This window comes from Amblyomma americanum, chromosome 7 (genome assembly GCF_052857255.1).
Source record: "Amblyomma americanum isolate KBUSLIRL-KWMA chromosome 7, ASM5285725v1, whole genome shotgun sequence".
NCBI lineage: Eukaryota > Metazoa > Arthropoda > Arachnida > Ixodida > Ixodidae > Amblyomma > Amblyomma americanum.
The window spans coordinates 95,158,706-95,172,102 of record NC_135503.1 but is presented as its reverse complement, the minus strand read 5'-3'; the positions used below and the strand labels follow the sequence as shown (position 1 = coordinate 95,172,102).

Genomic DNA, 13,397 nt, shown 5'->3' with positions numbered 1-13,397 from the left:
AAGATTTGGCGGACTAGGGCATTCGGTATGGAGCAGAAATTAGGTGGCGGCGCATTTTTAGCAAGGACAGCAGCTCGCTTCTCAAGTGTATGGAATGACTTAACGCAGGAGACGCGGGATACTACGACGAAGATGGCCGTCTTTTCTTCGTCCAGCGGCTGAAGGAAATGATCAAGTGCATGGATAACCAGGTAGTTCCCGCGGAGCTTGAGGAACTGATCCTCCAGGAGCACACGGAACACATATCCGAAGTGGCCGTGGTGGGCCTGCCGCATCCGCAGTATGGTGAGGCACCGGCTGCTGCCCTGGTGCTCAAGGAACACAGCGGCACCAAGTATGACCCCGTAGACCTTTCCAAGAAGATCAAGGCCACAATCGCAGGTTGGTGCGCAGTGGCGCGTTGTTTTGGGTGTGTGTTACAGAAAACTTTTATTCCCATGAAGTTACCCTTCAGACGCAAGACACATTAATTATTTCTTCTGCAGAATTATCACAATTCTAAGGGTGTCTTATCTACATTTGTCTTGGGTGGTATAAAACTATAGTGATTTTTTTCTTTATATTTCATTTCCTTATTACCACCGGCGCCTTCAAGTGGACAACGACAGTAACACCACGACTGCGGCAGCGTATGAAATAGTTACGAAAGGCAGCAATATTTAATGCGAAATGATAGAATCCTAATTGAAAATCATTTTCGCGCATGAGTTTCATTAAATTAAGACAAGCACTGCTGCGGGTTTTACTGCCGTTTGCTGGGGCGCCACAGAATTAATAAAAGCTTATTACAGCTTCAGCTGCTATTAGCTGGATCATCAGTCTCGCCCAGTCGTTCGAATCCACCTTGCCAGTCGTTGGAATCCACAGGGAAGTCGGGAAATCCGCCTGTTCAGTTTCAAGTCAGAGTTTGGAGAGGGAGGCGGTTGGAGGGGGTTGGAGGGAGGTTGGCGAGGAATGGTGGGTGGCGACAGGTGGCCTAGTGGCTTGTGCGTCCGCCTCGGCTGCGGGTAGTTGGACGGTTTGAAACCCGCCGGTGGACAAGTATGGGTACAAGGATCCACCGACCCGGCATCCGTCTTGTTTGTTTGCTATTACACGACAGCTAACGGTCAAACATTCGCGTTGCACGCTCATAACCGTCTTGCGATCAGACAGATAGAGAGACAAGAGGCAAGGCAGGGGAGCTGAAAATGAAGTTGTACCGATTGTCTACCCTGCACTGGAGAGAGTGAGAGATGGTTTATTGGCGAGAAAGGCAGAGAGGTTGGCCTGAAAAATAAATATCTGGCCTTCTACTTTGCAGTGGGGAGCGGGAAGAGGAGAAAAAAAAGGGTCACGATGGGGGATGATGATGATTAGAGGAGGCAGATGAAAAAATACATAAAACAACAAGAAAAAATTGGCGGTGGTTTAGCTTTGGTTAAACCTGGAGTGGCGCGATAGCTACAGCTGGCCGAGTGGAACTTGGCCACGTGACCAACCACGTGACAGCGTGGCGGCGCAGCCACGCTGAAGGCTCGAAATGCTACCGTAACGTAGCTATCGCTACTAAACAAGGCACAGTTTCTAACATCACAAACGCGAGGCAAGGTCTGTGTCGCTTATAAAGCGTGAGAGCGCTCGCGTTGCCTGTACAGTTTTCAAACTATCTGGCCAAGCGCCGAGGATCAAATCCTCCGAAAGGGGCCTTGTGTCCATGGACATCAAAGCAGATGCGAGCATGAGTCTTTCACGTGCATATGCTGGACACGCCACTAAAACATGTTCTATACTCTCTAGCACGCCACATGTGGTACTGTCCGGGGAGTCCGCTTGTCCTATTAAGTGTAAGTATCTGGAGAAACGCAAGGGTGTATGCAAAAGAGAAAGAGGAAAATGATGCTCTAGGCCATGATCCAAGGGTCTGCATCTCCGTCAGAAGATCGAGGTGGTCTGGGGCACATCACAGCTCGTGTCTTTCAACGCTGAACACAGAGCATTTGAACAGTAACCCTCCATACAGCGTTTTAAGTGAGGTTACTGCTATCGGCGGCCGCGCCCATGGACGCGGGATCACGTCACTGTCAGGGCGGTCGAGTTTGGATATATGCGTAAAGGAAAAAAAAACTTCCGAGTATTCTGCAGTTTCAGGACAGATTAGACAAAACTAGGTCGCAAAAATAATCCAAGCACTATTTCTACTTCGACCCTTTCTATCTTATTTGTTTGACTCCCTCCTCGAATCCTTCTCTTTCGGCGTGGTTGAGGTGTCCATTGAGACTGAAATAGTTAAGGCGCTCTTTCTTCCCTCATAACTTCCCTTTATAACCTTCCCTCATTGCAGCGGCTCGAAAATAGATAAAAAGCAAATGCAGTAAATGAGTTGTACCTGAAGTAAGGTATTTTTGGAAGTTCTTGCCTCGCCTTCCGAGTCCTACCGATTCAGCAAGTACCTTAGAATCTCTCACTTCACTTTTAAGCTCACATATTTCATGTAGCGAGTGAAGAAACTCACGCTTGAAGGCAGGAAAGAGCTCTAGCAGGCTTCTGCGTGATGTTATGATCCTGGCCTTTCGCGGAGAAGAGAGGCGCTTGGATAATAACACAAAGAAAGAGGAAACGAAGTAAGGGATATTCGGCTTGTGGGTGAGGTTGATAACTCTTTCAACACCTTCGCTTGAACACTTTTTGAATTACTGAGCCGTGAGGAGTGTAGAGAGAAGTTCTTAGGAAGGAGGATCCGTTTTCTTCGAGGAGGGAACCCGCCTACCTTAATTCGCGGCCTTATTTAAACCTTGCAGTTGCAAGCAGGATTGCCCTATTGTATCAGAAACTTTTTCGGGCTTTAGAAGCCAACTTATTTTCGGTATAAATCCAGTGCATTATTTTTCGTCGTTTGTGAGGGATAAGCGAAAAACGCAAACATTCTCGTAAATACCATCGGTTGTAGAATATGGCCAGAAGAAAGCGTGGTTATGTGAATGATGAAGGAAGGGTCTCTGACGGCGTGAGATAACAAAAATTCACAAGATTGCTAAATCAGACCTAAATGTTACGATTCTTATAGCATCCACTGACTTGTTTGTAATTATATTGACTGATTGATTTATTTATGGGGTTTAACGTCACGAAGCAACTCAGGCTATGAGAGAGGCCGTAGTGGAGGGCTCCGGAAATTTCGACCACCTGGGGTTCTTTAACTTGCACTGACATCGCACAGCACACATACCTTCAGAATTTCGCTTCCATAGAAATTCGACCGCCGCGGTGGGATCCAACCCGCGTCTTTCGGGTCATCAGCCGAGCGCCATAAGCACTGTACCACCGCGGCGGATTTTTGTAATTATATTGCTTAGCCAGAATACCTGTTCGCTTTCTGCTGTTCACGTGAACTACACTTGACGGATGTGACGGGGGAGGATTTGAACACGGCTCTGAATAAGAAGCCGATGTGATTTCACCGATTACCGCAGCAGTTTTTCGGCGAAAAGTGGTGACGATGCTTGCGTTCACGTGCGTTCGAGAGTGACGACTGCGTGTTTGTATGTGTGTGTGTGCAGCCTTCTGCGGACCACTCTCGAGTAAGTGCACCTGTACGCACCCATCGGTAAAAATGCACTTGCCACCTTCGAGCCTCCACACACCACCAGTACACCGACATCCACACTACAAACGCACACGCACAAACGCAGCGAAAAAGGCGCGACGAATTCAAGTTCGAAGGCACAATGCTGAGGCGACCAAAATAAGAGAATTATACAACCAGTACTGGTAACACTAATTTATAACACCGCATCTTGTGATCAGCTGTGCATTGTTAAAAGGCATTCTTTAGTTCTGGCATCCGACCCCAATGGTGGTTCTTGAGGCCCGCTATCTATCTACTTTAATCCGGAGGCCGCCACTTCGCGGCTGTACCTGAACTTCTATTTGCAAGTAGGGTTCTGATTATACTATATTAAGCATTGACATCATACGACTAGTAAAGGATTTCATCACAAAGCAAAAAATTGTCGGGTTTTAACGTAGTTAAAACGAGTAGATTACCAAAAGAATCTGTTTAGCCTGAGTGGCTGATGGTTTTGCTTTGCTGGGTAGGCGGAATGTCTGGCGACGATAATAGACGATATTAGGTTAAGCGCTGATCGAGCTTAAGCTCTGATCTGATCTGTTCGCTCCGCAGACGGAAGTTGAACTCGACGACGTGGAATGCAGAGCGCGACAGTGTGCTGCAGCGACGATAGCTACTACTTTCGTGCAGTGATCAGCGGAGCTGATCTGTTCGCGCCACGGCCGGTTCGAATCCCAGTGGCGGCAATGTTTATTTCCTTTACTTGGTCAAGGTCAACGGAGCTTTCACCTTGAAGTAGAGCCTTCGGTCTAGAAGACCGATAGTTATGCTGAAATGCATCATCAGGCCTACACACGCAATTTTCTTCCAATCCCAATCACCAGGTTGTCACAAGACAAATGTTGTTTTTAATATTTTTGTTCGAAATTTGTATTAAGTTTCTTATTTCCCTTCCTGACAGACAACCTGGCTGTGCACAAAAACCTTCACGGAGGCGTCTTTTTCCTGGACTCGCTACCAAAGACGGAGACTGGAAAAGTCAGCCGCACCACACTGGCTCAAGCATGCGCAGCGAGATGTGCGTGCTGAAAAAAAAGTATTATTTGCACAAATAAGCGGTGCCATTACTTTATCATTAAAAACTGCTTGCTGGCGATCTGGAAAGTGTCCGTTTAGAGCATGTCTACATATGTCTGCGGGAAATATAGATTGGCGGCCTTCTTGTAAATGCTACTAACATTGACATGGCGCTGTGAAACATCGGCGATGGGAATGGAATAGAAAGTAAAGAAAGCCTAGAAATGGCAAGACAAATGCCGCGGCTGTCAATGACATCTGTGTCTCTTATGCAGTAGATGCAGTCTTCACTGAAGTCCATATTTATCTCGAAGAGCTAAAGGTGCCTCACAGTTGAAAGGTGTCTTCCTTCCAGACGACAACGTATGCTCGCCCGATGTGGATGATGCTCGCTATATACGTATAAAGAGAAAATTTTTTCCAGTCCCCTTTGCCAGCCATGGTTTTGTTAACTGCTACGCTTTTCTCCAATAGATTTATTCCTCGACAGTCCTTGCGTTACCATAGAATATGCATTAAATGTTCGCCAACCTGGCTTTTCCATTTTGGCAAAAAGTGGCGTACTATGCTAGCATACAGTGCAAAGTCCCGAATATCTGTAAAACCTCCAGCCATTCTGCTATGACATGAAGCAGGTAGCCAATGAGTAGGAGGTAGTCAACGTTTGCAAGTGAAGTGAATCTGGGTAGCAACAGCGCGACGGCACACGGCCAAATTAAAGTGGCAGAAGAAAGAGCAGAAAAGGGACAGTTAAAAAGCAGTTAAAATATCTACAGTCTGTGCGGAATAGTGCAAGGTGCTGCAGCAACATTGCAAGCGCGGGATAAATGTGGCACACTCTGCTTATGATATAAATGACAAAATAAGTGTTACAATATTTCGAACCTAAATTTTTCGCGGAGGTGTTTTGTGTCCGGAGCAAGTAGGTCCCGAGCATTGTGTTAATATACTGACTGTAGAGGCAAAGCTACGCATTGATTCCTTACAAGTGAGCGGGCAACGCTTGAAGGCCACCATGATCACATATGACCCTGAAGCGGCTTCAGTTAATATGAAAGAGGAAAATTTTGCTGCAGGTGGCAATCGATCCCGGACCTCCGGCATCGAGACGGGGTCGATTCCACTTCGCCACAATTGTTCGACTCTTGGAAGTGAATAAAGGCGTGTCTAGTGAATGCACAGATGTCTATGATACGTATCTTCGAGATATGTACACAGACATTCTAGAATAATTTAATTATGAGAATGAAAATTACACATCCCTATTAAGCCGGTAGCGAAGTACCTTTCCGGTGAATTTATATCGTGCATGGCATGAAGAGTAACAAGAAGAGCCAATGTTCATGCAAGTGTGGTTTTGCACATTAGTACAATTAAGGGCAATTTTTTCTGTCATTATTAGTTTCGTGTGGTTACTCACAAAAGCTTTTGCTCTTTGATGCCCTACTGTTAAGGTGTATACTTGGGATAACGAACATCTGCTATCAGTTTTATTATATGTGTGGCAGCAGCTTAAGTGCGTTGCTTGTTAATTGGTGCCCCACCAAGTATTCTACAGTATGTGATGATGCTTTGATTGACTGTTTTGGTTTTCACTTTTTTTGCTATCTGCCATTAGGTCACGTATCCCAAACAGTTATCACAGATGGATATAGCACGTGTGCATTCATTAGAAGCGTACACCATGCATCCTGCTGCCACAAGAGAATAATTCGTATGAGCTGATGGAATTTAATGTTGAGTCGAAATTACCGCCACCGCACTTAGGTTTCGTAGCGAAAGCTACATTGACCACGAACTCGCACTTCCGCCGCGCTCGCATTCCCACCGTGGTCGCACGGCGCCACGTGACCAACCGCGTGAAGCAGCACGTGACAACAACTAGCCAGACAACCAGACTAACCTGGACTTGCAATCAAGATTAACCAAGGCTATGCAAGCTATGCCTTAGCTTGGTTATATCCTGTATACCGTGGATATATAAGCATATCCTGACATAGCCGAGCTAAGCCACTGCCAGTTTTTTGTTTCGCGTTGTATTTTGAATCTTATAGTGGACACCCATCTTTTGCTGTTTTAAATGGAACTACTATTTGAAGGAGAGCAGTGTATGGTTTTGAGTTTACTTATTTTATAACTACATTCAGGAAATGTAACCCTCAACATGTGTTCTGTTCGGTTTTGCCGTCACATTCCTGGCCAGTGTGTCTCAAATTGCTTTATTCATTTTCTTTCGCCGACTTCTCCGGACTGAATTTCTGAACCGGAACGGAACGTTTGCCGCTACGATATTTTCACATAAACGGATTGTCTTGGAAAACTGGAAGCGAAGAGGACACTGATTCTTTTGGAATTTTTTTAATGCGAAGTGCTTAGAAGATAACACATTTTGACACTAGACGCCTAGTGAAGCTCACGGTGGTTGCCACCTTATGTCCGCCGCAGGCAATTGGTGCAACGTTTAGACGCCATCAACCAGTGTTATATAACAACCAAGACAATCTCCTTCGGCGCTAAGGCATCGCCTATCCTATGCTATAAATGAAAAGAACAAAATCACTTGCTTCGTTTGCATCGCAGTGCGCTCCTAAGACACGTGAAAGGAAGCAACGTATTAAGGGCAGGTGAGCTTTTTTCCCATCGCTACTCGTAATAACGTGATAACATTCACGGACATCAACGGGTTCCGTTCATTTTCACCCTTCTCATTGCCTGGACTGCTTTCTTCATATTCATGGAGCGTAAACACATGGAGAAAGTTTGGTTCCCGGAAAAACTGATCATACGTCCAGCTGTACAAACTAAAAAAGCAACGAACCACGACTGTATGGCGATAGATTTTTTCAGCCGCTGGCAACAATGCATTTCTCAGATACTTACTCAGTGACCGCTGTTTGAATTGGCTCCTCAGGGCAACAACGAAGCCTTCCCCAGTGACATTTCTTGTAATTGCAGGGTACCCACCGGTGATACGATGGGTACAAGCTTTTCCATGCTTTGTGCTCGGCTTCTTTAGGGTGAAATGCTTGGGAAATAGGTCTTTGTCCTACCTCGAGCATAAAACCTTATCATGGTTTCTTGTAACGTACAGATACATTTTTGGGAGGAGAATGCACATGTAATCAGAGACTATCTAGGACCAGACGACAGCGCGTCGAGGAGTGGAATTAACGTCCCTCTCCAGCGGTTCTCATGCAGCTTCCAAAGTCCAGCTGCAAGCCATAACACACAACCTACCAGATGCGGTGTTGCCTTTTGGTAGATCTCAAGGAGTGTGGTGTCTGGTGACTGAAACAGTTCAGTCTAGCGGTGCTCGCTATTTTATTAGACGAACACACTCGTGAAAATTAGCCGAGGGCGGGCGTCACAGGGCTTCACTAAGACGCTGCTCTAGGGCAGCTCGCTACTATATTCTCCACTTCAGGAGCTGCGAGAGCGATCTTTCGCTGCTATTTTCAGTCGCTGAAAATGGCATTCACTTAGTTCTCTTAATAAGGGTAAACCAGCGCAACTGAACAAGGACGAGAGAGACGAGACAGCGCGCGGTCATGCCTCCTCTTCCCTCGTCCTTGTGCTGGTGTGCCTGTCGTTCCGCATCAACGAAGAGCTTTATGGAAAAATTTTAGAGCCTATTTTTTATTTACCAGGCGTTTCGGGAAGCAGGAAAAAATAAATATTCCAGGTAATTTAGGTGAGGAAAACACCGATAAACCAGACAAAAAAAACTGACTAAAAGTTGGGTAATCTTTTCTTTGCTCATGCCCAGACTGTTTCATTCGTGCCTCTGCTAGAATGCCCAAAGTGTAATTCACCCTACTATAATGAATTAAAAGGCAGAGGGAAGCCTTGTACGGGCTCGAGGCTGGCCTGAACCTGCAACTTCAAGCATGGGCCCGGCTAAGGCCCGCCGAAACGACGCAATCACTTGCACTTGGCCCAGGCTTTCCGGCCCATGCAAACGTGGAGGTGCTCCTCCATTCCAGAGGCTATGCAGGGATGCAGATTCCGGTTTTTGTCCCTCGCCGGAGGAGGACTATGTTTGTTCGGCTGGCACAGATCGTCCTCTCACCCGTCGATTTTATTCATACTAAGGGCGCCCTGACCGCCGTTGCTTACGGGTCTGGCTAGTTCGCAGCCCACATTGTGCGGGGCGTCCGGGGCTGCGTGCCCTGTTTTAGTCAATGGTCAACATGGTAAGAGTGGTGTTCCTTTTGGTTGCCCACTGCTCGTGTTATTTTGGGAAGGGAAGTGACGCTGGAAGGCGACAGCCTGCGTTTTTATTCATAATTTCTTTATTAGCTAATGAGTTTTCGGCCACAGTTTTGATCGCGTTTTGCCACGTTACCTAACCTCCGCCATTGTTGTTCAAAACTGTTGTTTTTCATGACAATATGCAATCTTTACATTTTGTGTTAATAGTTTTTCAATGTTTTTACATTTTTCTGCGATGTGATTTCAGATTTCTTTGATGATTTATTTGGCCTGAAGAATTGTCAGCAGTAAATTTGTAGATATCTCTCCCCTGCGCTTATATGGGCATGTGCGAGTCAACTAAGTGGTCGCGCGCCTTGGGTTCTCGCCTTACATGGCCCGTGCTTTCGCTTCTTTCAATAAACTGCGCCTGGGCAAGTGCATTGAACAAGTTTGATCTCCATCAAGAATTGTCCATAATTCGAAAAGTCCATAGTAATGGGAGCCGCATTAACGAGCACGACTAAAGCGTCACGAAGGCGTTTTGCTTGGAGTCGAATGATTAAGGACCTTGGGCGCAGACGACAAATATCATGCGTATAACTGTGCAGAAATTTACAAAGAGCGGGGAAACCCGCATTGCTGGGCTTTAATTGCGGGCGCCTTACTGGCTCATATTTTTTCATGACTTATATTTACAGTAGCAGCCAAGGGGGGCTTTATGAAAACATCTAGGTTTTAGATGTCATGAAAACTGCCGAAAAAATGTTGAAATGTGAAAGCGAACGCGGTGTTGTTTAGTGTTTCAACAGTAACAAGAAGAAGCCACGCTAGCAGCTAAGAAGCAGGTAATTTCAAATAAGAACAAATTTTCGGCACAGTTGTTACGAATGGGGCTGAAAGCGATATAACTGCCCTAAGCGCATAGCAACAATGTGTATAATATGAGCACAACCAAGGAGCGGTACACGCGCAAATGATGCATATTCTATGAAGGCGCTTAATATTTTACAAGGATACAAGTCAAGAAAGGAAACAAAATGCTTGCGCGCACATACAAGCAAACGCCGAGCTCGTTATTGGTGGTGTAGCTCAGATCGAGGGTACTGATGTGCTTGCTCTCAACATTTTTTCTTTGTATTGATAATAACTAAAAACTGCATGATGTAAAATGGGCTTATTGGAGGACGAAAGTGATAATAAAAATTACATCGAAAGTTTTTTACCAGAAACTTGTTTGGCACAAAGGATGTTCATAGATTTTCAGTGCTCTTTAGACACTCTCGAAGAAGTGAGTTCTTTTTTTACGGCTAACCTAAACAAAAAAATAAAAAAATAACGCTCACACTCACAAAAAAAAACGAAACGTCCCACTGAAGTTGATTGTGCGTGAAAATCGTAAACACTTGATTCCAGCCTGTCAGTCCCAGTGGCCGGAACAGTGACAAGATGTGTGAAGTGCAAAACACCAAATTTCATTGAAGTGCGTTGCGGTCGTTCAATACCAAAGAATTATCGCGTAGCTTGCCGCTGTATAGCTACAGACCGTAATGGCCAAGTTAAACATTAGGCTCTAGCATACAAAGTCACTTGGACAACATTTGAACACCAGTTTGGTCAGCATGCATCCTCTGAACTACCACAAATGGGGGACAATAGCAAGCTATCGGCAGGTGAAATTTGAGCAGATTCGCACATAAGGCTCTGAGAGATGGGAACAAGAGATTAGACGCTAGTATTGCGACAATGCATTTCAAAATGAAAAGCGCTAAACACTGTTCAAGTTAAACACACAGGAAATAGGGCGATCAATATAGAAGAAATGAAAACATTCAAAGTGAAAACACATGCGATCGAAACATGTCTCCTGGTGCCTGATAACTAATAAACCGCAGATACAAAGCAAGCGTATCTCTGAGTAATAAAATTGTGTCAAAGTTTTCTTTCACATCTGTTGATATCGAGGAAAGCGCTCATATACTTTAACTAAGGATGTCACAATGGTCACTTGACGACGCAGGGCTCGTAACTGCGCAATGAAACGCTGCAGAGAACCTGTCGAATCCGCCGAGCACTTCGTTGCATGCGGTTCTCGCGCTGTCCAAGCCGCATTGGATGAGACACCAGGAGATGAAAAACATCTGAATTTCCGTCAAGTGTTCGTGGTTACGGAGGCGAAGGGGCGCGGAGCTCGGACTGGTATTCGTGAACGCTTCATACAAGAAGCGGATGGACGAAGCCTTTCGTAGGAGTAGGAACTTGTCATGCTCCCCTGGTTGTCTATGGTCACCATGATATGCCTTGACCACGCATGACATGTTCAGCGCCGTCCCCACGAAATTCCCGTAGATCTCACGTAATCGCTGGAAGAGAAGCGACGACAGCGCGTCCGCGACTTCCCCTCCGAGCGCTCCGTACTTGACAGCTCGGAAGGCCGGCCCGTCCGTGAAGAACGGAAGCTCGAACATGATGGGCAAGAGCACCAGGCGACCGGCATCGTCGACGTGGATGTATCGCACAGTGCGTTTGACCACGAAGGGAGGCATCCTCGTGCTGACTGCCGTACGGCGTCGGCCTACGGTCGCCAACTCGAAATTGGTGGTGACAGAGTCGGTCATATCTGGGAAAAGGCGATACGTAACGTCGAGCCTTGCGGGATCGGTTTCATTGAGAAGCCTGTGTAAAGCGCTGCTGTTGCCCGATGGGCTCGCTGCATGCACAATGCTGACTGCGCTTGGCCATGGAGAGTGAACAGCCTTCTTCTCCGCTGCCTGTTGAATGGAAGAGACCAGGGCAGAGATATCGGTGGTCATGTCTCGATTAATTTCGTCCCTCATATATGTGGCGTAGATGGCCAGCCCCATGTAGTGATGCGTTGACCAGGCGCAGAAGAGCCTTTGCGCTCGCCAGCGGTTTGTCCAACGCAACGTATACAAAGCAGCCAGCTCCTTGCCGGCAAGTAGGGATGCCATCTGGACCAGCGCCCAGCTATGGTAGTAAGCCATCTGGGCCTCACCCACGCTCGCTACAAGGCGGAAGAAGGCAGCAAAGAATTCCACGTTTTCGAACGATACCACCCGCACCGAGTATACTGACGTGTTCAGATGTACCCGGAGGCCGTCATCCCAGATAGGGAGGCTAATGGCGTCCTCGGCTGCGGCAATCACCGCCAGCATGCTCTGGTTATAAAGGGTGGTCGAGTTCGAGAGCACGAATGAATGGTACAGGCTCGGTATGACTCTGCCTTCAAGCTTGATATGTTGTTCGTACTCGACGGGTTGCCTGCCGTTTTGAAAAGCCCGCAGCATTTTGCGGAAGTAGTCCTCGTACTGGCTTTCCGCACCGCTTTGTCCACTTAGCATGAAACGCCTTCGAAGCAGCGTTTCACCGAAGGATTCTTCGGGTCTTATGGTGAGGAATCCGGCGCGGTCAAAGATGAACTTGATTATGGGACTCCAGTTCCACAGTGCAGTCAGACAAAATAGGGTGTGAAGCAGGCGGGACGTGTTGGTTAGCTCCGGCCAGTGGACCCCGCACTTCAACAGCACGGACTTCAGGGCATTCAGTTCGCTGACCTTTCCGGTCGCTACCGCATTGCACGACTGGAAGAACTGCGCCGCCTTTTGTTCGGCGCTCTGCCCTTTACGAGGCACCGTCGTCTTGAACGCGCGTGTAGCCACTTTCTGCAGAAAGCTGATCAAAGAAAAGGATATTGTTTGTAAGCTATGGTCCGCTTCGTTCAATTTACGTATTATCACGAAGGCGTAGGGGAGAACCTGAGAATGAGGTCGGTCTTTTAATCCCGGAACAAGGTGTCGGTCATACCGGCTAAGCGCAGAGGCCGCACGGTACTAGACGCAGGCAATCACAATAAAGCTGAAGAAAGAGTCAATAGAAAAAAAATCAACCGGCTCTCTCATATTGCACTTAGCAAAGCGATTGCTGCCCCTTTGTCTTTTAAGGCCGGAATGCCGTAAAAACATCTATTGACGGATTTTTGTATGTTCATTAAGGTGCAAAATTTTGCGTGCCAGTTCTTTTCCCGCCCAGCTTTGGGCATACTAGCAATCAGAAAGAAGAATAAATACGAAGAGAGCGGAGGACAAATTGCGATTCCGGATAACTTCGGTTGCACATAACACATTCGCAATACTCTTCCTGGAGGGGCTCCAAGACGCATTGATACAATTAAACGAATCCGTAACGCACTTTTTTGAAACATATTTTCGGCGAATTTAAGGATATCGTTTTATAAGTATCAACAGGCTTCAAACGAGCTTCCGTAAACTCTATCTTTTATGTTTTCGAATGCTTGTGCAAGCGTACGAGGTAATGCTCCTTAATTTCATGGTTAATTAATGCGTTGCAGATATTGCTAACAAGCAAAGCAGCCGATGGAAAAGACCGCAAAATGTGAGGTTTCTACGCAGAAGGCACTGCCACTTAGGAACAAAGGCGACCCGACGGAAAGGCGCTACCTCCTGCAACCTTAATTGTCCCCCTGTAGTGGGTTTTACCGCCAAGACTAATAATTTTCAAACATAGGCTTCCTTAGGTGAACAATATTTATTTCCGGCAT

General features: G+C 46.6%; 2 protein-coding genes across 2 annotated transcripts in view; one reads left to right on the top strand and one right to left on the bottom strand.

The window, feature by feature from the left end:
* LOC144099422 (uncharacterized) overlaps nucleotides 1-4,714 on the top strand; it is an 89,876-nt gene extending 85,162 nt beyond the window's left edge. The window contains exons 10-11 of the mRNA XM_077632716.1: nucleotides 109-381; nucleotides 4,512-4,714. Coding sequence (XP_077488842.1) covers nucleotides 109-381; nucleotides 4,512-4,639 — 401 coding nt within the window. The 3' untranslated portion in view covers nucleotides 4,640-4,714. The remainder of the gene's footprint in view (nucleotides 1-108; nucleotides 382-4,511) is intronic.
* Nucleotides 4,715-10,822: 6,108 nt separating this feature from the next.
* LOC144097957 (uncharacterized) overlaps nucleotides 10,823-13,397 on the bottom strand; it is a 36,389-nt gene continuing 33,814 nt past the window's right edge. Inside the window, exons 6-7 of the mRNA XM_077630548.1 lie at nucleotides 11,039-12,511; nucleotides 10,823-10,847 (exon numbers count right to left, since the gene is read on the bottom strand). Coding sequence (XP_077486674.1) covers nucleotides 10,823-10,847; nucleotides 11,039-12,511 — 1,498 coding nt within the window. The remainder of the gene's footprint in view (nucleotides 10,848-11,038; nucleotides 12,512-13,397) is intronic.